The sequence below is a fragment of the Sceloporus undulatus genome, chromosome 10, assembly GCF_019175285.1.
Source record: "Sceloporus undulatus isolate JIND9_A2432 ecotype Alabama chromosome 10, SceUnd_v1.1, whole genome shotgun sequence".
Taxonomy (NCBI): Eukaryota; Metazoa; Chordata; class Lepidosauria; order Squamata; family Phrynosomatidae; genus Sceloporus; species Sceloporus undulatus.
This window is the reverse complement of record NC_056531.1, coordinates 10,637,718-10,663,936: the sequence shown is the minus strand read 5'-3', so window position 1 is coordinate 10,663,936 and position 26,219 is coordinate 10,637,718. Positions and strand designations below refer to the sequence as shown.

The window sequence follows — 26,219 nt, the reverse complement described above, 5'->3', positions numbered from 1 at the left end:
TTATATTGGTTTATTAATTTTCTTTTTCTATTGTATTTCTTGTCTGACCTATTTTATATATGCTCTTTTTATGTTAAGTGATGTTATGTTATGTAGAGAGATCTTGTAGCACCTTTGAGACTAACTGAAAGTAAGAAATTGGCAGCATGAGCTTTTGTAGCTCATGTTATGTTATGATGTATGAACATGTTCGATAAATTTGATATAACAAAAAAAAATATTATGAACAGTAATGGCTTCAAGCATTATGGGTATACTTCTTTATTATTACCTTGAGACTGTATCCTGTAATAAGAGACAAAAAGAAAAGCCACTCTCCCTCAAAAAAATCAGACGTTTCCTTCTGAGAATGAATGCTGTTTTTGAGTGTGTATTACATTGTCATCTCAAAATGTGCCCTTTTGCTGTTTGTCCCCTGCCACAAACACACCATGGGATGGATCTTGAGCTTTGGAGAGCATACAAATGTATGCAAAATTTAATTTTGCTTTAACTGAGCAAACAACAAAAACAAAAAGCCGTTGTTTTACTGCTGCAATTTGGACAAGAATCTTTTCTTCTTGTTGCCAGGGATGCTGAAGAAAACAATGTCCCCAGCTTGCCCAGTTCACACCCCACACACGCACACCATGAACTCTGAAGTCTCCAAGGGGAAAGGAGTAATTGGATCGCTGAGTTCTAACCCACAGTGGTCAGGCTTTCTAAGAGTGGCTCTCAAAACAGGGCTTTTGCAAGCAGTGCCTGTAGCCCTAGCAAAAGCTTCTTTTCCCACCCAGCCACCCTTTCTCCTGATTAATTGCAAAGCTCAAGGTGACAAGAGACAGCAAAATTCACAAACGCCAGAGGCCATCCCCTACCACATTCTTGGCTGCTGATTTAAGTCTCAAACCTGACAGGAGTGTGAACAAATTAAAGACAGTCCTAAGAAGACAGCTAAGGAGGAACACAGAAGAAAAAAGAAAACGCTCTTTCCCCAGCAGGGTTAAGTGTTGCAAAAGGATGTTTTGCATTTGTAGAGTGGGTGGGTGGGTGGGGGGTAGATTCAGAGCTGGGCATGTCTAAGTGGGCTTGGTGGAAGGAGACCTCCCAGCCCTCCTTCCAACAGTAGCTCCTCCAGCCCCCTGGAAATGCAGCAGTCCCTCCACATTCATTGGGGATGTGGACACAGGACCTGGGTGAAAGCAATGAATGTGGAGTGACTGCACATTTGTAGGAAGCTAAAGGGCAGCATTAGGAGACCTTGGAGGGCAGCGACACCCATAAAAAGTGCCCCCCTAAACACCCCCAAGAGAGGCCTAGAAATCACTCTCTGTTCACTTCCTTTGGTTTTTTTAAAAGGCCTTTCCTGGCCTTAAAATTGCCCAAGTAGTAGGGAAATTTGGCAACAATACCCCCACAACCCCTAGAGTGCATTTTGGGCCTGGGAGCCACAAAAACAGCCCAGGTGGCCACATTTCCCTTTGAGTGGCAGAGAAGAGAAGGTAGGCAAGCAGGGACCAGAGAAGGAAGGCAGACAGAGACTGAAGGCTTCTGAAACTTAGCACTGGTACTGAACTTTAGAGTTAGACTTGCTAATACTTGCTGTCCAATTCACAAATATCAAGATGTCACAAGCACCTACATGAGAGCCAATGCTTCCCTCTCTTCATGGCCTCACTTGGGTTTCTGCTTTAAATTGCAAACTCTGGTCAGCCCCATTCATGTTTGATTATATATTGACCAAACACTGATCCGATGGTCTTTGGAACCAGCTGCCATCAGTCTCTCACTGGGCTGGCTGTGGTCGGAGAAGGCCACACAATGGACGGCTGCCGTGTGGTAGTCCAGGATGGCTAAAGGCTTCAGCTTCTTCCAGCCAAAGAGCCTGATTCGATGATCCCAGCCAGCCGTTGCCAAAATCTTCTGGTCCTGGCGGAGGGTCACCTCGGCGATCCCAGGATTGGTGAGATGGTACACTTGCTGGAGCTGCAGAAGACAAAAAATGATGGAAAACATAAGATGGAAGTGAGGTGGAGGACAGGACTAGGGAATTATTCTTTCTTGCAGCCAAAGACAAGGTGTCATGAAGAAAACGCCTCCCAATATTCTTAACATTTGGCACATCCCTATGGAAGCCAACCTGAGCACTCAAAAGCCATCTCTACTGCCATCTTGATTTGTTAGTTACCTTCAAATCCCACCTCATGTGAGCTCAAGGTGGTATACATGGTTGTCCTCCTCCTTTTGTATCTTCACAACAAGCCAGTAAGGGATAGTGCCACTTTATTTGGCTTTGGCTAGACTTTACCTTGAATACTGTGTTCAGAGGAGAGCAAGCAAAATGGTGAAGGGTCTGGAAACCATCAAGCCCTATGAGTGACTTAGGGAGTTGGGTATGTTTAGTCTGGAGAAGAGAAGGCGAAGGGGTGATATGATAGCCATGTTTACATATTTGGAGGGATGTCATCTTGAGGATGGAGCAAGCTTGTTTCTGCTGCTCCAGAGACTAGGACCTAGAGCAATGGATTCAAACTACAGGAAAAGAGATTCCACCCAAACATTAGGAAGAACCTCCTCACAGTAAGCTGTTTGATAGCGCAACAGGCTACCTTGGAGACTGGTGGAGTCTCCTTCTTTGGAGGTTTTTAAACAGAGGCTGGATGGCTATCTGTTGGGAGTGCTTTCACGGTGTCTTCCTGCATGGCAGAAGGGGTTGGATTGGATGGCCTTTGTGGTCTCTTCGAACTCTAGGATTCTGTGATTCTGTGATCAGGCTGAGAGAGAATTATTGGCCCGGCGTCATCCAGTAAGCTTCATGGATCCATGGAAAATTGAATCAGGATCTAGTCCAAAGTCACAGTCCAGCACTTTAACAACTACCATGCACTGGGACTATCCACCCATTCCTTAATCTGGAGCATATCTATTTATTTAAGGGGGATTAGTCAATGGAGGCTTGACACATAATGACTCAAAAACTCCAAAGCACTGTCACAAATGTTTATGTTGAGCCCTCCACCATCAGAAGACTGAGCCTAAGTCAAACCCTACATACTTTTAGCAATAACAAGCAATAGCAAGTACATTACTATACTGCTTATCAGTGCACTTAAGCACTTCCTAACTGGTTTACGATATGTAAGGTAATTGCTCCCAACAAGCTGGGTACTCATTTTAGTGACCTACAGAAGGAGGCAAGGCTGAGTCAACCCTGAGCCCCTGGCTGGTACTGAACTCACAACTTTGTGGTTTGTGAGCACTGTGTCACCAGGGTTCCTACTTTTATCACAGTTGTGGGGACTATGGCCCTGAAGATGTTGGACTGCAACTCCCAGCAATTGTAGGCAGCATAGCCAATGGTAAATGATTATGGAGCTGCAGGATAGCAATGTCTAGAGGGACACAGTTTCCCACCTCAGATTGGTAGGGCAGTAGTGCTGCTGTTGAGACCCACTTGTGCTCAGCAATGATCATGATCCACCAGTTGGAGACCAAGGATCTACTGGGTCATCATGGCAAAGAAGAGCATGAAAAAGTGTTTTTGCTTCCACTGGGGCACAGATGGGAAAGCCATTCTAATCATGGACTGCAAGAGTCACGTCCAGTCTGACAGGCCAGCGTGTTAGGCAAATGAAGGATAGGATTGGCCTTTGAGGGGATGAACAATAAATCTTCCCATGTGCCGTGATCATTTTAAAAAAAGATTTGGTTTCTAGTAGCTACTTGCCCTGCGCCTCCAGCAAAAAAGAAGACGAGCCTTAAAAAATAAAAGAAGCACAGCGTGTTTCCGATTTCTATGTTGTGAAAGCTAGACAGTGAAGGAGGCTGACAGGAAGAGAATCAACTTCACATTGTTTGAAATGTGGTGCTGGAAGAGAATTTTGTGCCTTTCATGAACTGCAAAAGAGACAAATAAATAGGTCCAAATCAGGCATGGACTCTCCTAGAAGCTAAAATGACCAAACTGAGGCCATTGTACTTTGGACATACCATGAGACAATAGTGCTCAGTAAAGTTGAAGGCAGTAGGAAAAGAGAAAAACTGCCCTACAGGGGATTGACTCAAGCAAGCCAGCCATGGTCCTGAGTTTGCAAGACCATAGCAAGATTGTCAGTGACAGGATTTCTTGGTTTGAGTGTTGGACTACAACTCTGAGGACCAGGGTTCGATTCCCCACTTGGCCATGAAACCCACTGGGTGACCTTGGGAATGTCACACTCTCTCAGCCTCAGGCGAAGACAAACCTCCTCTGAACAAATCTTGCTGAGAAAAGCCCATGATTGGTTGACCTTAGGGTTGCCATAAGTCAGAAATGACTTGAAGGCACACAAAACACACATATTGTCTCACCCATAGGGCTGCAGTAAGTAAAAACCAACCTAATGGCAATGAACGATGACAAATGGGGCACAGGTTAAGATGTCAGATGATCTTATACGGGTCTTTTATGAAATCACTTCTACGTATTGACTGGTTGGCAAGAACCCAACAGCTCCTGAAGGAGGATCAAATGTAGGCAGAGAATCCAAATTTTTTTTTTTGGGGAGGGGGCAGGAGATAGAATAGATTTTGCTGGAAAAGGGCAATGCCTGCTACAATATTGAACAGGCGCATTCTGTGCTACAACATTTTGTTGCTGGTCCCCTTACTATAAACAGTAATGGCTTCAACGCATGGTGCTAACTTGAATTTCAGTCCAGCTAGAGTGGACCCACTGAAATGAAGAGGACATGTTTGTTAGCACTTATGGAAGTCCTATGGATTCTGATGTGTCTCCTCTGGTTAAAATTACTTTCAGCTCATTATCTGGGAGCTGGCAGAGATGTGTGGAAATCTGTCTCTTCTCTTGAGCCAAAGTGGTCTTGCAGAATTTGGGATGATGCTATTAAGTCATCATTAACGAATTATATACAGATTGAGTCTCTCTTATCCAAAATGTTTGGGACTGGAAGTGTTTTGAATGTTGGAGGTTTTTTTTATTATTATTTTGGAATATTTGGATACACATAATCTTGGAGATGGGACTCAGCTCTAAACATGAAATTCATATACATCTTATTATACACATGGCCTGAAGATAATTTTATGTACGATATTATAAAATAATTTTGGACATGAAACAAAGTTTGTGTACCCTGAACTGCCAGAAAGCCATGGTGTCACTTATCTCAGACACCTATGTGGACAATTTTGGATTCTGGAATATTTTGGAATTCTGGATGGGATGTTTTGAAATGTGTATTTCAAGGTGAGAAGATATAGGAGTATGCTTGCATGCCCATAACCAGATATATAATGGAATCTGATGTTTGAGTACTTGAGGAAGGTTCCAACAAATAAGAAAAACCTTTCCCCTGGACCCCTTCATTACATCCTCTTGGCCTAAACGGTTCTTCTGGTCCCTGGCAGAGGCGGTCTCCCCAATGGGGCTTGGGGTGCCCAGTGCAGACTCCCCCATAACCTATGGGGATAAGAAGAGTTTAGTGTCACTTGCTTGTCGTTTCACACTGGAATAGTGCTGCCAGGCCATTCTTGCATCATGGCTTCGAGCAAGAGTCCTCTTCAGCAGCTTCCGGATAAAAATTAAGTGCCACTGAGTGGCTTTTCAAACATGGCCATTACCTCAGAATGGTGGAATGTCAAGGAAAAGCCCCATCTGGTTTGTATTATTGATCCCATCAGGGAGAAAGATGGAGCGGGAGGAAGGAGGAGAAGAATGGAAGGGGCATCTTTTCCTGAACTGGCAACAAATACATATGTGGGCAGAGGGGTTCAAACCAAAGTGGCACCCAAAAGCCCCAGAATCACTCCAAGCCACAGTATCTAAAACAGCCTTCAGGCTTGTGAGAGATGCTTTCTTTTTTACTAGAACCCTATCAGCCAGGGCCTGGAGTGAATGAAATATTTTGAATTTACGAACTCTGGAGCCTGGGATTTTTAAGACAAACCCCTGTGGTACAGTGGTCTGAGTGCTGGACTAGGACGCTAGGAGATCAGGGATCAAATCCTCACCCAGCCTTGTAAACCCCACTGAGTAACATTAGACAAGTCATACTCTCTCACCCTCGGGGGAAGGCAATGGCAACCCTCCTGTGGATAATAAATTGCATAAAGAAAACCCTAGAACGGCATCACCAGAAGTCTGAGAGCACTTGAAGGAACATAGCAACCAGAAAAACTGAAATGAATTCACCGTCCTTCCACTGCCTGGCACTCATTCTACAGATAAGTTGGACTACCAACTCCCATCGGCTCCAGACAAGCAAGTCCATGCCCCTTGCTATTCTTATTGTTATTCCCATTCCCCTTGGGCCTAAATGTGTCTTTTAGAAAGTGGGAGCCAGTTCCAGCACAGAGGGAAAGACCTATCGGACACCCTCTCAAGACTGTAGTATTGCAGAGTGCCTGAGTATGTGTGCATGGAAAGGTAATCCCATATCTGAATGGAATTCCCCATTGAAAGCTCTTTCTAAGGGGAAAGGTAGCACCTCAGGCTAAAGGCCAGGTTCCCTTTGTGCTAGTCCTCCACCTGCAGGGAATTTTCATAGGGTGGGACATTTAAAAACCTAATCCGCTACCTGCTTGAGCTTTTCCCTACGGGTGGGGGAATCAGCTTGACATGAGTGGAAACGATTCCTTAATATGCATTAACATTTTTGGAGAAAAACTGCAAGGGTTGTGCCGCCTGCCTAACAGCTCTGCTGACACAGAAAGATCAAGGGATTTCACTTTAAAAAAGTAAATAAATGCAACATCCAAACCTCCCTGCTTGTCATCTGGAGTCTTCCTGCAGGAGAAGGCCAGAGAGTCCTGCCCCTCATTAAGCCCTACTTAACCTCTTGGCATTGGCATGGTTTTCCTCAATGGGCAGATTAGGGCTGTGACCATTACCATTTGCGCTCATTAGGTGACCTTGGCTTCTCGGGAGATGCCTTAATGAAGCAGCTGTTTCAGTGGACTGGAACACTGTACACACTGTGCTTTCATATTAATATACTCACTTTCCCATTATAGACTGGAATGTCCAAAGAAACCTAGCTGAGACTTAATTTCAGATCACTGAGAAATCCCACCAGACCTTTTCTCTCTCTTATGTTACTGGGTACCCCTCAAGAACAGATGGCAAAGTGAAGTCGGGGTGGGGGGGAGGATAAACTTGAAGCCATTTGCTATTGATAAAAAAGCACAATAATACTAGAAGTGGATTTTTTAAAAAAAATAAAGAGCCCGTGTTTCCTTGAAGTTGGACAAATTAAGACTAGAAGACTGATTCAGACATCCCTGCCTTTCCTCCCCCAAACACACTCATGGACAAGGATGACAATTCAAACAGTAAGAGCTGTTCGACAGTGAAATGGACTCCCTTGGAGAGTGGTGGAGTCTCCTTCTTTGGAGGTTTTAAACAGAGGCTGGATGGCCATCTGTCGGGGATGTTTTGATTGTGAGTTCCTGCACGGCAGGGGATTGGACTGGATGGCCCTTAGGGTCTCTTCCAACTCTATGATTCTATGATTCTGTGCAGTGCTTCCAATAAGTCTACAACTGCTCAGGAACAAGTTCTCTGAAGGACTGTATTCTCCCATGTAAGCCTGCTCAGGTTTCAAGATCTTCAGGGGAGGCTCTGCTCTGCATCTCACCACCCTCACACATATATTTGGTGAAAACACAGCAGCAGGCCTTCTTGGTGACTGTTCCCAGGCTCTGGACTTTCCTTCCTAGGGCTCATCTACACTTGCCAGAGTATTCTGGCCCTGAATTCCCCCCAAATTTATCCCTACCTTGTGGGATTTTGGTTCTCTTCCCCAGTGGTGGCTGCCCTCCCATGTGAGCCCTGTTTGCTGCCTGCACCACTGCTGCTGAGGTCAGAACAAGGAAGGTGCCCAGGCACACTACTGAAGGTGGGCACCCTGTTCTGACTCAGAGTAACTTGCACCAGGCAATGAAGGGGGATTGCGAGAGAAAATGCACTCATCATTGTCGTTTAAAACCCGTCAAAACCCCGCAGCAAATGGTGAGTTATTTAAATGCAGCTTGGGGAAATGATTCATGCATGAACATGTATAATGTGGAGTGCACATGTTTTGTATATAGAAGGTTTTTAGAAGTCCAGCCAGATGTCCTCAAGATAACATCCAAATAATAAAAGCTGAGAAAGTAATAAACACTTTCCAAAATCATAATGTAAACTGCCCTTTAAATAACAGAAGATTTATGCAGCACCCCAAACAATGGCTCAAACATCTCAGCCAAGACTTCCCCCCCTCAAATGTCATAACTCGCTTTCCCCAATAATTCTACAAAAGTTACTAGCCTACAAAAACCACGACTTAGCCGTCTGGAAGAGGAGAGACAGAGAAGTCTGTCTGTCCTCTGTGTTTCTAGCTCACAAAAATTCAAACCCCAGGATTCCATAGGATGAAGCCATGGCAGTTCAAGTGCAATCAAAGAACTGTAATGTGTAGTTTTGAAAGACTCCTCATTTTCTTCGCTGGTTGCAAAGGAAGATGGAGGTGCCTGTTCTTTCTCAACCAGGTCCCTAACTCACCTCCATGGAAGGCCCTACACCTGCTTGTGGGTCCATGGTGCCAGATGTGTTGGCTTTCTTTTGCTCAAATAAAAGAAGGCATACAGTACCACATGTAGTAGGCTGGTCACAATACATAGAAAGGTACAGCAGAGACTGAAAATGTTCTTTTGGACTACAACTGCCATAATCCTCCAGTCAGCCTTCTGGTTTGGAGATTTGGGGACCTATAGACCCTGCAAGTCACTCTGGTTTCAGATACGGGGTGATTCCAAAGGAATGGTGCAAAACCGGATAAGTTCAGCTTTATTTTGCACCATTATTTTAGAATCGCCTGGTGCTCTCAGTGGCATCACTAGAGATGGCATCACCTGGTGCCGTAACTCATGGTGTCACCCCCATTGACCCCCTCCCATACCACACCATACAGAATCCTTGGTCATATTTTTTTGTGCTAATGTTACTCGTCAATCGTAATTCCTGTATGCCACTGAACGTAATGACAAGAGTTGCAACATAAACAATAGCATACAAACAGCCTAAATGTATTTACAGGTATATAGTTTCATGTGGTTAAAGTGAAAATGTGGTAAGATGTCCTATTTTTATTATTAAAAACCCAAGACTTTTATTTTTAAAAACCCTGAGAACTCACTTTACTCTTCCCACTAAGCCTTGCCCCACTCACACCATCTCTTCCAGCATTGTAAAGGGACACAGGGGAACGCCACAGCCCATTTCTTCCAAAAGGCAGATGTTTGGGGAGCAGTGGTGTCATCCTTCTATAGGCTGTCACTTGGTGAGGACCACATCCCCTGCACCCCTAGTGATGCCCCTGGGTACCACTAAATCCCCTTAGGATCTCCAGAAAGACTTGGATGGAGAGAAGGCAAAAAGGAGGGGAGAGAACCAAGGCCACCCGAAAGGCCAACGTCTTGTAGCTTATAACCAGTCTGTGATTAATTAGTTCAGGATCTGCAACAACGGCAAATATTGTTTCAGTCTATCAAACTGTTAGTGCAGAACAGAACAAATGGCACCGAGGGGGCCATGGCACTGACCTCCAGGTTCTGCTGCTCACTGTGCCTCCAGACGCAAAGCATCTTCTCAGACGAGCCAGAGGCCCCCTTGGCCTTTTCCGAGTCAAAGTCAAGGCCCATGATTGGCTCCTGATGACATGCCAGTCGACTCAGCATTTTCCCCATTGACAAATTCCACAGAACCACTGATCCATCCTCGTAGCCGGCCAGAAGGAAAGGAGAGGAACCAAGGCTGGGCTGATGAGAAACACAGCACAGCACAGATGGATCAGGACAGGGTATGTGTGCTGGTCTCAACCCCCACCAAAGAAAGACCCAAGCAAGCCAAGGAAAAGGCCCACAGCCTCTCAGGATTAGAAAACTGTAGTAAAATCTGCAATGCCCTCACTCTGAATCTCCAAAGTGACTTATCTCCCTTGGACATGTGTGGGCAGATTTGAAGGTATGGAAAAGGCAATTGCAATAGCAACTCCAGCACTGTATCATAAGTGCATCAACACTGATTATTTCAGGCACTTAATATAAATATTCACCACTTAATCCCGTCTTGGACCTCACCAAACAGTCTGGGTAGAATGCGATCGTAGATGGAGTCAAAGTGAGGTCAAACATCTTTCCAACCCTTTATCAGAACAATTTCCCCCTTAAATGATCGTACTATTCCACATTCAACCCCCACTCAGTTATATTTCATTCATTCGGAGCAAACAGTCTGCCCTCTCCCGATAAGAAAATGTTCAAGACAAGGGTATGCATGGATCATTTCTCCAAAAATCGTCGTCAACTTTTTCATTTGTGTGTGTGTGTGTGTGTGTGTGTGTGTGTTGGTCTTTCCAAATTCTACTGAACTGATTCCCAAAGAGTTAAGTGGTCTGGGTCCCACTGTAACCAATTGAGAGATGTTTTGATTAATGATGCCACAGGTCAAAGGGCTTGGCACCCTGGGCAGTCACCCAATTTATTTAAGCCTCTGAAATAACTCAAAGAAAGGAACGTTACTGGATTACATGTCACACTTAAGGAAAATATTCATCATTGCGCTGGCCAGTTGACTAATGACCCTGTAAAATCCGGAAGACTTGCCATGTGAGTGAAGACCCAAATCAACACAAATTTAAAAACAAATTGCTGTTCAGTTATGGCTTTAAAAGGAGAAAACCCAGCAAAAAAGAAAAAGAAAAAGAGGACTCGAACTCCCCCCCACCACACCCATGGAAAACCACAAATATATTATTGAAGTACAAAAATGCAGTACTTTTCTTCTTTCAAAACTGACTTCTTGTTAAATTTTAAGCATTTTATCTACCTAGTTTATTTTAAACAAACAAACAAACAAGCCAAAGAAGAAGTTAGAGGGAGTTATTCAGGAATGATTATTTGATACTCAAGACCAGCCTCCCCCCAATATGGGCTGGACTACAACTCCCACCATCCCCCCCAGGCAGCATGGCTCTTGCAGATGTGGTCTGACACATCTGGAGGGCACCAGGCTGGGGAAGGTTATTCACAGACCAAGTCATGTACTGACTCCTCAGACTACTATCTCACATCCACGTTGTTATACGACGCACTCTAGGAATAGTTTCTCTAACTACAATGGGTGGTCCTCTTGCCAGTGAGATTATTCCTTGGGAAAGAAAGGACAGGAAAGAAAATATCCTTGCAAGAACCCTTGCATGTACAACCCTGTTCCTACTCTAATGGCCCCCAAAGCAATATTCTCCCTTGAGTACAGCTTAGCCTTGGGAAAGTGCCCACAACAGAAACCATTTGACAGATGAATGAAGGTTAGGAGCACCATGGAATTGGAACAGAGGTGGTGCTTGGAGTTGTTGTTGTGTACCTTCAAGTCATTTCTGTTTTATGGTGACCCTAACACGGGTTACCCAGTGGGTTTCCATGGCCAGGCGGGGAATCGAATCCTGATCCCCAGAGTCCTAGTACAACACTCATACCACTACATCATGTTGGTTCTTACTACATCATCAAACCACTACATCACACTGTCTACTTTGGAGCAGGGGAACCAAAAGATCTGAAAGGCTCTAATTTTATTTTCACGATTACAGTGGACCTTTGGTACCCGCTGTGGTTTGGTTCCAGGACCCTCTGTGGATACCAAAATCTGTGCATGATCAAGTCCACTATATACAGTAGCATAGTAAAATGGGGTCCTTTCTATAAAATGGCAAAATCATGATTTGTTATTTGGAATTTTAGTGAGAAATATTTTTCAAGCCATGGATGGTTGACTTTGTGGATACGGAAGGCCAACTGTATATTTTAAATGCTTTGAAAATTGTTTTAAATTTCTCATTTTTTCTATTCCATATTGCTTTACCTGCATATTGCTTTATTTATAATATAGGCTACCTTGAGACTAATGTCATGAGAAAGGCAGGATATAAATTAAAGACATGAAATAATAATAAAAATATGCACCCTCCTTCTGTTGTTCCCCAACAACTGGGATTCAAATGTGTAAAAAAAATGTTTTGGAGGTGATTTTCTGCCAACTGTTTTCATGAACGCTGATGCCACACCATAATGCTACTGGACTGCATAGGTTTGCTTGAGCAACCTGGGGCCCTCCATCTGTTTGGGACTGCAATTCCCAGAATCCCTTACATTAGCTGTGCTTGTCGGGGCTGATGGAAGCAGCAGTCCAACAACATCTGGCGGACCACAGGTTTCCCACCCTTGGTGCAATCCTAGTACAGTAATACGGGACGTGCTGCTGAGCACTTTGAGTGCTGTTCACTGGCAGCGAATGTAATGTTTTAAGAACTCTAAGTGACATTCTCATTAGAGAAATAGAGAAAACACCTCACTGCCACCTTGTTTTCATTTCAAGGCATTCACTCACTGTTCTTGCTCAAGGGCAGAAAATATATTCTGCCTTCCACCTTAGATACAGACATGCCACAGTGTGATGCACATCAACGGGTCCCATGCAAGTCATACTCTTTCACTGCCAACTGGGCAGGGCTGAATTTGTACACATACATGCAAGGGACTGTCTTGCCTTCATTTTCCCACCAGGAGAGGTGTCAGCTTGTGCAATGATGATGAAAACAAACAGGAATGCGTGTACAAACTGGAAAAGCAATAAGCACTTTATATAAACTCCTGTAATGTACATTGCTTGCTAGTTAACAGTGATTCTTTCCTCGACAGTCATTAAACGTGGCAGAAAAAATGGTCATATGTAGATACAGTGAGAAAAATATTCATTAAGCAAATGTTTTCTTGAAAGCAGTGGTGCAGTGGAACCAGGGCTCATCGCAGTGTAGCTTTCTGATCAGCAAGGAGGATGCTATCTTCTGTCACCAGCCTCAGGTTTATCTCTTCCCTTTGAGTTTAGCTTCAACTCTCACAGTAGCTGGAAGTGGAGGAGAAGAGATGAGCTTTCCAAGTGACAAGAGATTGTTGCAAGCTGTCCCTGTTTTTGATGCAAAATATGTTCATGACTCAGTCTTGAATGGGCAGCTAAGACCCATTAGCTTTACACAAAACCTGCTCACAGTGAAGATGAATACTGTTCAAATTGGTTTGTTGATATGAGTCAACGCAGCTGCCTGAGTTCATGGACTATACACTGGGCCCTTGGGATTTGCTGGCATTTGGTTCCAGGACTCCCCCATCGATACAAAAATCTGTGGATGCTCAAGTCCCATTAAATGCAAGTGAAATGGTGTCCTTTATATAAAATGGCAAAATCAAGGTTTGCTTTTTGGAACATACATTCATCATATATTTTAATGGAGACTGAAGTCAAGAGATAAGAAGAAGATTAGGAATGGGAAGGGCAGCCATGAAACAGCTGGAGAAGATCCTAAAGTGTAAAGATATACAACTGAGCACCAAAGTTAGATTTGTCCAAGCCATAGTATTCCCAATTACGATGTATGGATGTGAGAGCTGGACTGTGGGGAAAAAAAACCAGATAAAAAGAAAATGAACTCATTTGAGATGTGATGTTGGAGAAGAGTGATGAGGATATTGTAGACAGCCAGAAAGACAAACAAATGGGCCCTTGAGCGAATCAGACCGGAAATACCCCTGGAATCCAAGATGATAGCACTTGCATTTCTATAGCACTTACATTTCTATACTGCTTTACAGTGCTAAGGGATGTGATGGCTTAGTGGTGAAGACGCCAATTTGGATGATTGTAAGGTTAGCAAGTTGGCAGTTCGAGGCCCGAGTGCTGCATGATGGGGTGAGCTCCTCTCACTAGTCCCAGCTTCTGCCAACCTAGCAATTTGAAAGCATGCAATGCAAGTAGATGAATAGGTACCACTTTGGTGGGAAGGTAACAGCATTCGATGCAGTCATGCTGGCCACATGACCACTAGAGCAGTCCTTGGACAATGCTCTTTGGCTTAGAGACGGAGATGAGCACCACCTCCTACAGTTGGTTACAACTAGACATTCATGTCAAGGGACTACATTTACCTTTACCTTTTTCACAGTTCTGAGCACTCTCTAAGCGGTTTACAATCTGTAAACCAATTGCCCAAATAAGCTGGGTACTCATTTTACCAACCTACGAAAAGATGGAAGGCTGAGTCAACTTGGAGCCCTGAAGGATCGAACTCAGTACCAGCACTTAACCACTGCATCACCAGGGCTCCTGTCGTACTTTGGCCACATAAGGAGAAGGCATGACTCCCTAGAAAAGACAATAATGCCGGGAAAGCTTGAAGGTAGAAGAACGAGAGGTAGACTGCACACCAGATGGCTAGACTCAGTTAGAGAGGACACTTGGAGATGTCTCATCCACAGGGTCATCATGAGACAAAGTCGACTCAAGGGCAGCTAACAACAATATATTTTCAAACCATGGATGGCTGAATCCGTAGATAAAGATTCCATAGATACGGAGGGCCAACTGTACCATCACACCACCATCATGAAAAACAGAATCAGTGTATCAGGATGAAACATATAATATCAAATTAACACAGAAACAAATCCCACAGACACTCCACAAACATGTGTACTAACATTTATTGCCACAAAGTTTAAAAGCAAGTGGTTTAAGACCTTCCTAAAATAAATACTGTACTCATAAATATATACTCATTTATGCTGATATATACGACTGACATGAAATCTTTAAACCACAAATTGGTTTTTTTCAGGGGTGTGGTAAATACCACAATCGTAGTTTCTCCCACATGGGTGCAGAAGATGCAAGGTAGATAACTGTTCTTGTTTCAAACCAGATTGAAGACAAAGAAATCAAAGAGCGGTAATTCCAAATAAACCGAAGTTGTTTTGAGTTCCAGACCACAAATGCCTGAACCCAACTATGTCTGATCGTCATTTTTCTGAACTGGATACTGCTCAACATGCAAGCACCTCCATGCTCACCTTCACAGAGAGCATTTGCAAAACGTCTCACACCATCTCCTTCCAAAATAAATAATAATAATAAAAAACATGGAAAGTTCCAGCGGTTACGCGAAGGATGTTCCCGCTTCCCTCCAGGCCTTAATAGCATAATTACTTGATTGCTTCTGACAATCAATCAAGGAAGGGAAAAAATAACCAACCACTGAAAAAACCTTCGAGTGAAGAAATGATTCATGCATTCTGTATAAATATATTTTTTAAAAATGAGTCACACAAGGGGAAAGGTTTCATAATTAGCAAGATCCCGTTGGCTTACCTGCCACATCTTCAGACACATGGGCATGCCCAGTTTGGCACCTGCCTCTGGCTTCAAGGTATAGACTGAAGTCTTGGATGGCAGCTCCAATACCCGAACCTGACATTAAAGAAAACAAGTTTGATTGGCATGGGGCCAGGTACAAACATGAGTCTGCTCTTCCATGCATTCAGGGTCGGGGAGAAGACAACGAAACAACCCCAAGAAAGCCTCCACAACATTAAGGAGAAGCTTTTGGAAGATGGGCATGGGTTGCTAAGGGCAAAAGGTTGGGAAAAGATTGTACAGCTTCACCGAAGCCCATATTAAAGCCATCTGAGCTCTGCTTTTTTTTAATGTTCACTCCCAGGTTAATTTAAAGGATTTGGACTATTTAATTTAGACTGTCGGAAGACCTGTGTTTGCATAGGCTTTGAATCATAGAATTGGAAGAGACCACAAGGGCCATCCAGTCCAACCCCCTGCCATGCAGGAAATCCAAATCAAAGCATCCCTGACAGATGGCCATCCAGCCTCTGCTTAAAGACCTCCAAGGAAGGAGACTCTGCCACACTCCAAGGGAGTGTGTTCCACTGTCGAACAGCCCTCACTGTCAGGAAGTTCTTCCTAATGTTGAGGTGGAATCTCTTTTGATAGAATCATAGAATCATAGAGTTGGAAGAGACCACAAGGGCCATCCAGTCCAACCCCCTGCCATGCAGGAAATCCAAATTAAAGCATCCCTGACAGATGGCCATCCAGCCTTCGTTTGAAGATCTCCAAGGAGGGAGACTCCACTACACTCCGAGGAAGTGTGTTCCACTGTCGAACAGCCCTTACTGTCAGGAAGTTCCTCCTAATGTTGAGGTGGAATCTCTTTTCCTGCAGCTTGCATCCATTGTTCTGGGTCCTAGTCTCTGGAGCAGCAGAAAACAAGCTTGCTCCCTCCTCAATATGACATCCCTTCAAATATTTAAACAGAGCTATCATATCACCTCTTAACCTTCTTTTCTCCAGGCTAAACTTCCCCAGCTCCCTAAGTCATTCCTCATGGTTTCCAGACCTTTCACCATTTTAGTCGCCCTCCTTTGGACATGTTCCAGTTTTTCAACATCCTTTTTAAATTGTGGTGCCCAGAACTGGACACAATATTCCAGATGGGGTCTGACCAAAGCAGGGTAGAGTGGCACTATTACGTACTTCCCTTGATCTAGATACTATACTTTTACTGATGAAGCCTAAAATCGCATTGGCCTTGTTAGCTGCCGCATCGCACTGTTACTGATGTTCAACTTGTGGTCTATTTGGACTCCCAGATCCCTTTCACATGTAGTCTCATTCAGCCAGGTGTCCCCCATCCTATATCTGTGCATTTTATTTTTCCGCCCTAAGTGCAGTACCTTACATTTCTCCCTGTTGAAGGTCATTTTGTTAGCTGTGGCCCAACTTTCTAATTTATTCAGGTCATTTTGAATTTTGATCCTGTCCTCTGGAGTATTCGCTATTCCTCCTAATTTGGTGTCATCTGCAAATTTGATAAGTATGCTCCCAATTTTGTCAACCAAGTCATTGATAAAGATGTTGAATAGCACTGGGCCCAGGACAGAGCCCTGTGGGACCCCACTGGTCACTTCTCTCCAGGATGAAAAGGAGCCATTGTTGAGCATCCTTTGGGTTCGGTCAGTCAACCAGTTACAAATCCACATAACAGTTGCCTTGTCTAGCCCACATTTTACAAGCTTGTTTGCAAGAATGTCATGGGGAACCTTGTCAAAGGCCTTACTGAAATCAAGATATACTATATCCACAGCATTCTCTTCATCTAACAAGCTGGTAATTTTATATATATATATATAAAAAGAGATTAGATTTGTCTGGCATGACTTCTTTCTCTGAAACCCATGTTGACTTTTTGTGATTATGGAATTGCCTTCTAGATGTTCACAGACTCTCTGTTTAATGATCTGCTCCAGAATCTTTCCTAGTACTGATGTCAGACTAACTGGACAATAATTGTTGGGATACTCTTTTTTCCCTTTTTGAAGATGGGAACAACGTTTGCCCTCCTCCAGTCTGCGGGGACTTCTCCTGTTCTCCCAGAGTTCTCAAAGATTATTGCCAATGGCTCCGATATTACATTTGCCAGTTCTTTTAATACCCTTGGATGGAGTTCATCTGGTCCTGAAGACTTAAATTCATTTAGATTAACAAGGTATTCCTCTACTATCTCTTTACTTATTCTGTGCTGAAATTCCCCTATTCTGTCTTCTGTTCCATTATCCTCAGGTTGAGCACCCTTTTCCTTTTCTGAGAAGACTGAGGCAAAGAAGGTGTTGAGTAATTCTGCCTTTTCTCTGTCTTCTGTTAGCATTTTGTCATCTTCTCCACGCAGTGGCCCTACAATTTCCTTCTTCTTCCTTTTGCTGTGGACATATCCCAAAAAGCCCTTTTTGTTGTTCTTAACCTCTCTAGCAAGCCTGAGTTCATTCTGCGCTTTAGCTTTTCTGACTTTACCCCTGCACATGCCTGCTATTTCTTTGAATTCCTTTTTTGTGATTTCCCCATTTTTCCATTTCTTATACATGCTCTGTTTAAAACTTAGCTCAGTTGAACGTTCCTTAGTCATCCATCTTAGTTTCTTGAGACATCTCCCATTTTTCTTCCTCATTAGAACTGTTTGAAATTGTGCCTTCAGTATCTCTCCTTTGAGAAACTCCCATCCATCCTGAACTCCCTTTGCTTTTAGTATTCCTGACCATGGGATCACACCCAGTATTTCTCTGAGTTTACTAATCTTCAGAGGACTCTGTCCTGCTCTGTTCCTCAAGCATATATAGTGAGGATATGAGAAAGAGCCTTCTCAGAGTCCATTCACAGTGCAGAAATAATCCAGTTTGATGTTGCTTTAACTGCCATGTTTCAATGCTGTGGAATTCTGGGAATGATAGTTTGTTGTGGCACCAGAGCTTTCTGACAGAGAGGGCTATATATTTCACAAAAGTACAGTTCTTCCAGATCTCTGGAAATTGACTGGCTTCTGAGAAAGGGGCTTTCAATGCAAATGTGCTGTCTTTTTCTTATCCCTGTGCTTTTCATTCAACTTTCCAAATACAGTGGGGCCCTTGGTATCTGTTGGGGTTTGTTCCAGGATCTCCCGTGGATACCAAAATCCATGCATGCTCAAACCCCATTAAATACAATGGCATAGTGAAATGGTGTCCCTTATACAAAATGACAAAAACAAGGCTTGCTTTTTGGAATTTATAATCGTTTGCAATATTTTCAAGTTGTGGATGGTTAACTCCATGGATAAGAAATCTGTGGATAAGGAGCGCCTACTCCATGATAAATAAGGAATTACATCTATAATATTTGGTGCTTTGCATTGGTATCTTTGTAAAGTTAATCTTATTTGTGAATTGTGCCTTCTTTGCCTTGAGCCCCAGTGTTGTTGCTGTTCGCCTTCAAGTCAATTTCCGACTTAAGGTCACCCTAAGGCCTCTAATGGGGTTTTATAGGTAAGGTTTGTCCAGAGGATGTTAGCCATTGCCTTTCTCTGAGGCTGAGAGAATGTGGCCAGGTCACCCCATGGGGTTCATGGTTGAGTAGGGAATTGAACCCTGCTCTCAAGAATCACAGTCCAACACCCAAACCATTATGCTACTCTAGTTTTCTTAGTCCTAGTCTTGGTAATCCCAATCTTGGTGGGATATAAATCAAATCAATATATAATCAATCAATCAATGGTTCTGTGTCAATATGTTCCTTTCCACCTTGCACCCATTTGCTCTGTGTTTGGTGGTCATGGGTGTATCTGTCAAGGATCCCACTCATGTGTATTTAGAAGCACTAGTGTTGTGCTCACTAGGTCTTCCTTTTCAGTCAGTAGAAACAGGCCTGCAATCTATTTCAATCCAAAGCATACCCAGGTAAGTCTGGGGAAATATGATTTTCTTGAGTTCTTGCAGAGACACTGCCAGTCAGTGCTGAATAACACTAACCTAGACAAATCAGCAAACACGGGGGTCTTCCACCTGTCACTGGACTGCAGTGCCCATCATCCCTCACCACTTGTTATTCTGGCTAGGACTGATGAGCATTCCAAGCCCACATCTGGAGGGCCAAACATTGCCTACCCTGTGATTGACTCAATTTGGTGCCTTCCAGATGTTTCTGTTGACTTCTCCCATGAGGTCCTAACCACTGACCAGGCTGGCTGGAACGTACAGGAGCTGTGATCCAAAACATCTGGAAGGTACCAGGTTGCCCATCGCTGTACTAAAGAAACAACCTGAGCACTAAGCTGCATCTTCACTGCAGAAATAATGCAGTTTGACAGTGCTTTAACTGCCATGGCTCCATGTTCTGGAATCCTGGGATTTGTAATTTGTTGTGGCACCAGAACTCTCTGACAGAGAAGGCCCAACTGTCTCACAAAACCACAGCAATCCATAGCACTGAGCTATGGCAAGTTAAAGCAGTGTCAAACTGCCTAAACTCTGCAGTGCAGATGCAGCCCTAAGCTACGGCTCCTGTTTACTCAGACCTTGGGAAAATTATGTTTTTGGATTACAACTCCCTGAAGCCCATACTGGCTGAGGGATTTTGGGAGGCGTACTCTAAAAAATTCATTTTTCCAGACTCTGTTTGTTTCCCATACACACCAAGGACAAATTTCTGTAGGAATCCTGTGATTAGGTGCTGCTCGACCGAGTCTGCTCCTTCTGATATTTCTCTGTCTCTTTTTCTCCCCTTCATCTCGTCTCCTGCATTAAGCATTTTCCACAACACAACATTTGCATGAGCTCACTCAGCACATTTCGGGCTCGGCACACAAAATGACTGGAGGGCAGCCTCCCCATCGCTGCATCTCCCTTTCGAGACACCACTTAGAAAAATTAACCAGCAGTGCCTTACTGAAACCTGCTTTAACCTGGGGGAAAATCCGAGGAGGCCAAGCTTGTTCGAAGGCATGCGCTCTGGTTGGAGCAGTTTGCAGGCTGCACTGGAAACCCCTAAGGTTGGAGTGTCTGGGAAAAGAGACACCCACACCTACAATTTAGTGCTCATGCAAAATAGAGCAAGGCAACCTTTAAAAAAAAATTAAAAAGCCCAAGGGAAGTGTCTAGTAGGAAGTGCCGCTGGGATGAATGGGGCCTGCTCAGGATGGGGACAGTCTGTCCCAGTTCAGCTTAGGAAAAAGGCAACTCAAGGGTGTCTAGTTGATGCCTCCATTTATGAAGAACTGGGAAATCCAAAATAAAATGAAAGCCGACACCCACAAAAGAGCGATACCTTTATTGGCCAACCCAAATGCACAAAACACAGTGTGCAAGCTTTCGAAGCTTCAATGACTTCTTCATCAGATATTTAAGAAATCATGAAAAGGTCTTGAGAGTCACAGGCCTACGTTTTGTACAGAAGTCGTCTCTGCTGTAGTTTACTTGGTCATTTGGGGATCGAGGCAGCAAAAGGACAGTAAAATTTAAACTCTACTAGTGAAGTGAAGTAACTCCTCTTGGGATCATTGTCATTTTATTGAAACTCCTGTTTGATTTTATAACATCTTTTGCCTGACGAAGCCAGCATAGCTCTGAAAGCTTGCATGATGTGTTTTGTGCATTCTGGATAGCCAATAAAGGTTTCATTCTTTTGTGGACTGTGGATTTGGCTTTATTTTGTTGTAAGGCCAACACAGCTACTATGTGAAAATCCAGACAGTAAGGGCAATATTTCTGCTTTTCTGTCTTATTTATAATGCCTTAGGAAAGACAAGACAAAATGGGTATTCCGGGATGGTACCAGGAATGGATAGATCTGAAAAGTCTGCTTGCATGGATTTCCTCCTTTCCCCAGCTTTAAGTCTGGCCTGTGCTAGTTCCCTGTGAATCTCCTCCCATTTTTTAAAATCTAGAATTGGATAAGATTTTGGGAGAAGGCGTTTTTTCCAAATAGACAGATTTCCCCACTGATTAGCATGTGTTTGTATGCATTTTTAAAACATACGCTGCTGTGTATTCTGCACATTTCGCAAAGGTACATATGTGGTCAAACACATCCTTTTCTTTTTCAAGACATACTGCAAGCCCAGCAACGTCCAGATTTCTGACTACAAAACTGTATCAGGTTCCTTGTTTCATCTGGAATCAGGTAAATCCATTAAAATCAAACAACCCTCGATCAAATGTAGCTCTCAGACGTAATATTTTTCGATTAAGTTAGAGAACTAGGTTTATATGTTGCTTTATCCAGTGCTATGTTTGGTTGTTTTGGTGTTGTGCAATTTTGGGGGGGTATTTTTAAGTGTTTAGCATTCTTTTTTGTATGTTGCGTTTTAAATTTAATAAATACGATATTTTAAAAAGATAATTTGAAACTAGGAGTAGTTGATCTGTTTAGTTTTGAAGTGATTTTTATTTTACTTTAATATTCTATATTTTTTTTATTATTATTATTATTTTGCTGACTAGGAGAAATTCTCTCTCTTTGCCTGAGGTTACTCACATTCCTGGGTGGCTAGAGGTGGCCACTAGGAAACACACCCTCCTACATTTGCACATTTAGAATGCTTTTAAACACATTTCTGGCAAATTGGCAAAAGCAGCGCATGTAACTCATAATTGGTGATTTAAATGCAATCAAGAACAAATAAATGCTTGTTCAGATCTTATTATTCACAGACTGAACCTGTTTAAAGACAAAATTACCCTTTCTGGGGCCCAGCCAAGCATAAACATATATTAAGTCTTCATGTTAATCATAAGCCTCAAAAGTACTTTGGCTCATAGCATTACCTGTTTGAGGACACCATATATTACATTAATGGCTTTTCAGACTTGAATAGTTGTATCCAGCAAGATCTGCAAAAGGCAAAGTCCATCCTCCATGGGAAGATGCCACGACTCACAAGGTAAAGGAGAAGTGGGCAAAATGAAACCCATAGGGCCATTTGTGTGTTCACCGGGGCCCCTAGGTTCCCTTTCACGACTCCAAGCACCCTCTCTAGAGGATTTGGGGGCAGTTTGACAAATTTTAGGGGGGTGGCAACTCTGGGGTCATATTAGGCCCAGGAAAAGCCTTTCTGTAAAAAGAGGAATGGAACAACAATTGATTTATTCCTGACGTTTCACCTGTATCTGTGGCTGGCAACCCACAAAAAACTATGGATGCTGGCTGTGAAAGCCTTTGACTTCACAATAATTGACTTGTTTAAAAAAGGCCTCTCCTGAGCCTAAAATGGTTCAGGGCTCCAAAAAGAAAGGCTAAAATGTCCCCCACACCTCCTAAAGGGCATGTGGGGGGATTTTTAGAAGAGGGTTTACTCTGGGTGTGCCCCTTTCCAGGTCTCATGGAGAACTAATACAACCCCTTTGCCTCTGGTAGCTTCCCACTTCTGTGGCAGAGCAACTGCTTTGCATTTTCAGTTTCTCTAAGTAAAATGAACAGGTTTGAAGTAATGGAAAAGACTTTTCACTGGAAAAGACTTTTCACTACCGGAGAAGTATTGCCAATCAGAGATGACAAGAGATGGCCCTCCAGAAGTTGTTGTATTGCAACAAGTATTTGTCCCAAACCTGGGTCACACTAGATGATGGCACTGGGAGTCCAACATGTGAAAGATGTCACCCTGCCCCGCTCCTAGTAGATAATATTGGACAAGGGCACAAATTGTCTGATATGAGTTTTGAAATGCAAGAACTCTACATACAAGTTCCGATGTTAAATTTTAAAAATAATTTGTCGACCTTGTTTCTGTGAAAAGTAAAATTTAATCTGTTAATTAACTAAGAAGGAAACGTTCTAGCAGCATCTTTGAGACTCATGTGTTTCAGCAAAAGCGTTTAATTTTCAATAAATCATTTCCAAGCCTTGTGCTCCTAAGTACAAAACAAGAGCTTATTGATTTACTTTGAGACACTGGTTCGTCTGTTATTGTTGCCATCTGTGTCAAGTATTTCTACCCCACCCCTTTGCCAAAAATGTTCTCACAGTGACTTGCTCACAAAGATAAGGGCATGAGCCATGCCCTACCCTCAGGTGTACAATCTGAATTCAAAACCTGACACATGAGGAATACGGAGTGAGGAAGGATGAGGAAAATTTTGCCCAGCATGATCTGACTGGCAGCTGCTCTGCAGGGTTTCAGGCAGTTTTTCCAAGCCCAGTCTGGAGTGGCTAGGGATTGAACCTAGTGTGTCAAAGCACTGCCCCTGGGCTTTGGCCTGTCTTCTCTCAAGATGAGGTGCTATCACCGGATTATAGAACAAATTAGGAGAAGCTAAGTTGACAAAGTCATATAGGCACCCAACTAGAAACATGCACCAAAGCACCTACAATAGTTTAGGAGTCTCATCCCAGTAAAACTGCTGCAGGATATGTAACAGAGTTACCAGCTATTTTGTTGTTGTTGTTGTTGTTAACTGCCCTTGCGTCGATCCCAACTCATGGCAATCCTGTGGATGAGACATTTCCAAGACTCCCTGGCCTCCACTTCTCCGCTTAGGTCCTGTAAATTCATGCCCATGACCTCCTTAACAGAGTCCATCCATCTGACATGTGTGTGGTCTTCCTCTCTTTCAACATCCTGCCACCTCTCCTAGCATTATTGTATTTTCCAATGAGTCATGCCTTCTCATGTTGTGGCCAAAGTATGACAACCTCAACTTTATCGTCTTGGCTCTTTGGGAGACTTAAGGGTTGAAACCCATTTGTTTGTCTTTTTGGCTGTCGATGGTATCCCTAGCACTCTTCTCCAGCACCACATTTCAAATGAATTGACTTTGCTCCTATATCCCTTCCTCACTGTCCAGCTCTTGCATACCTACATGGTAATAGGGAAAAGAATGGCTTGTACGATTCTGACTTTCGTGCTCAGTTGTGTATCTTTACATTTTAGGATCTTTTCTAGTTAGAATCATAGCTGCCCTCCCCATTCCCAGTCTTCTTCTGGTCTCCTGACTGCATTCTGATCATGTTAGACTCAAGGTAAGGGAACTCTTTTACTATTTTAATTTCCTCATTGTCTAGTCTGAATTTGTGTAGATCTTCTGTGGTCATTTTTTCCTCTTTATGTTCAGCAGCAAGCCTGCCTCTGTACTTTCTTCTTTAATCTTTTAAAATAGTTGTTTCAGGTCTGCAGTGTTTTCTGCAAGTAGTATGGTGTCGTTGCATATCTTAACTTATTGATATTCCTTCCTCTTATCTTCATTCCTCCTCCTTCTGTCTGCTACTTGTATGATATTTTCTGCATACAAGTTGAACAGATAGGGTGAAAGGATGCAGCCTTGTCTGACCCCTTTACAATTGGGAACAATTCTGTTTCTCCATATTCTATTCCAGCAGTAGCTTCTTGTCCTAAGTACAGATTTCTCATGAGGACTATCAGTTGTGATGGCACCCCCATGTCTCAGCTATACATACTGAAATATCATTTCGAATCTGAGTTGGACAATTCCATTAGCATTATACTGCAGCTTGGAAATGTTCCTTGTTTAGACTTTGACTCCAAGGTCCCCAACGACCATGGATGGGTGAGGATTCTGGTTGCTGCTGTTAAAAAAAGAAACATTTCCAAGTTCTGCACCATCACATTCTCTGCAAATCTAATCGGCTGACACAAGTAACTCTATCCTCTTTCAAGATGTTACTTGATATAGTTTAATATTCACTTCATATCTGAGGCCAGCCTTTCCCAACCTGCGTGGCCAAAGGTCAAGAATACTGGGAGCTGCAGTCTAAAACATCTGGAACCCACCAGTTTCTGAAAGAGCTGTTTTAGACCATTCAAACCACTCCTTCCCAAGCTGTGGCCTCCAGATGTGCTGGGACTGCAACTTCCAGACCTCTACAGCTAGCACAACACAATATGGCACAACTGCGTAAGGAAAGTCAATGAAAACAGGTGAAACCAGAGCATGTCTAATGGTGCCTCTGCACAGGAACAAATCAGAAGGGATCACCTACCTCTTCTAGGCCTTTCCATGGTGTGGCCAGTAGCCACCGTTTCTCTGCCACCTCCAGGAGTGAACATTTGCAGAATCCAACATTCTCCGTAGAAATAGAGTCCACAACAGTGTCTCTTCCTTCAGCTAATTCCCACAGGCAGATTTTTTGGTCACGGCCCTGGCTTTTAAAATGTAGAATATTATTCATCATGTATCAACATCAGTTCCCTTCCCTTCTTGCCATAACTCATTTCCATTGCAGATCCTCCATGGAGATCCATATCAACCAAACACCTATGTAAACCCCACCTCCATATACCTAGCCATCTGCTTCTCCAAACTGAATAGCCCACTTCTTGGTCATTGAGAAAAGGGAAGCTGATCTAGATTTCTATCTGCATGTCAACATGGATCTGGATTTTTTTAATTTTAAATTTATTTATTAGATGTTCAAGGGATGACAGGCATAACCCTTTGCACTTTCATGCGTTTCATACAGGTTGCATTAATTCTCATTTTGGAGGCATGGGGAACACATGAAGTCATGAAACCATTGTGAACCAACTCATTCTTTCCCACTCTGACTGGCAGAGGCATACTAAATAAAACTTTTTCCCCCATCACTTACTAGATTTTAAAATCTTGGCTGCATCTGACCTGCAGAAATAACCCGTTTGACACCACTTGAACTGCCATGGTTCCATCCCATGGAAACCTGGGATGTGTAGTTTGCACCAGACCTCTTTGACAAAGAAGATGAAATATCTCTCAGAACTACAGTTCCCAATGCATTGAGTCATGGCAGTTCAAGTGGTGTCAAACGAGATTATTTCTGCAGTGCGGATGCAGCCCTTGAGATGACAATGGATGAACCTGGGAATTTCTGTGTAATGGGGTGGGGAACCTCATGCCCTGGTACTGAATCCATCCCTCCATGGGCAGAATCTGGTCCTCCTGATGGCAATGATCTTTTCTCCCATGACACCATTGTTTGCTAGTACTGTTATAACCCAAACACTAATTTGATACATATTTCCCCAAAATTTAAGCCCCTAAAGCCTGAATATTAAAGAACT

At 43.2% G+C, this 26,219-nt stretch overlaps 1 protein-coding gene across 15 annotated transcripts in view; it reads right to left on the bottom strand.

Moving 5' to 3' along the window:
* Nucleotides 1-245: 245 nt before the first annotated feature.
* GNB1L (G protein subunit beta 1 like) overlaps nt 246-26,219 on the bottom strand; it is a 77,028-nt gene continuing 51,054 nt past the window's right edge. For all 15 annotated transcript variants that reach the window (XM_042441973.1, XM_042441968.1, XM_042441981.1 and 12 more), the window contains 4 exons: nt 25,163-25,325; nt 15,221-15,319; nt 9,565-9,780; nt 246-1,965 (listed from right to left, as the gene is read on the bottom strand). In XM_042441973.1, coding sequence (XP_042297907.1) covers nt 1,699-1,965; nt 9,565-9,780; nt 15,221-15,319; nt 25,163-25,325 — 745 coding nt within the window. In that variant the 3' untranslated portion in view covers nt 246-1,698. The remainder of the gene's footprint in view (nt 1,966-9,564; nt 9,781-15,220; nt 15,320-25,162; nt 25,326-26,219) is intronic.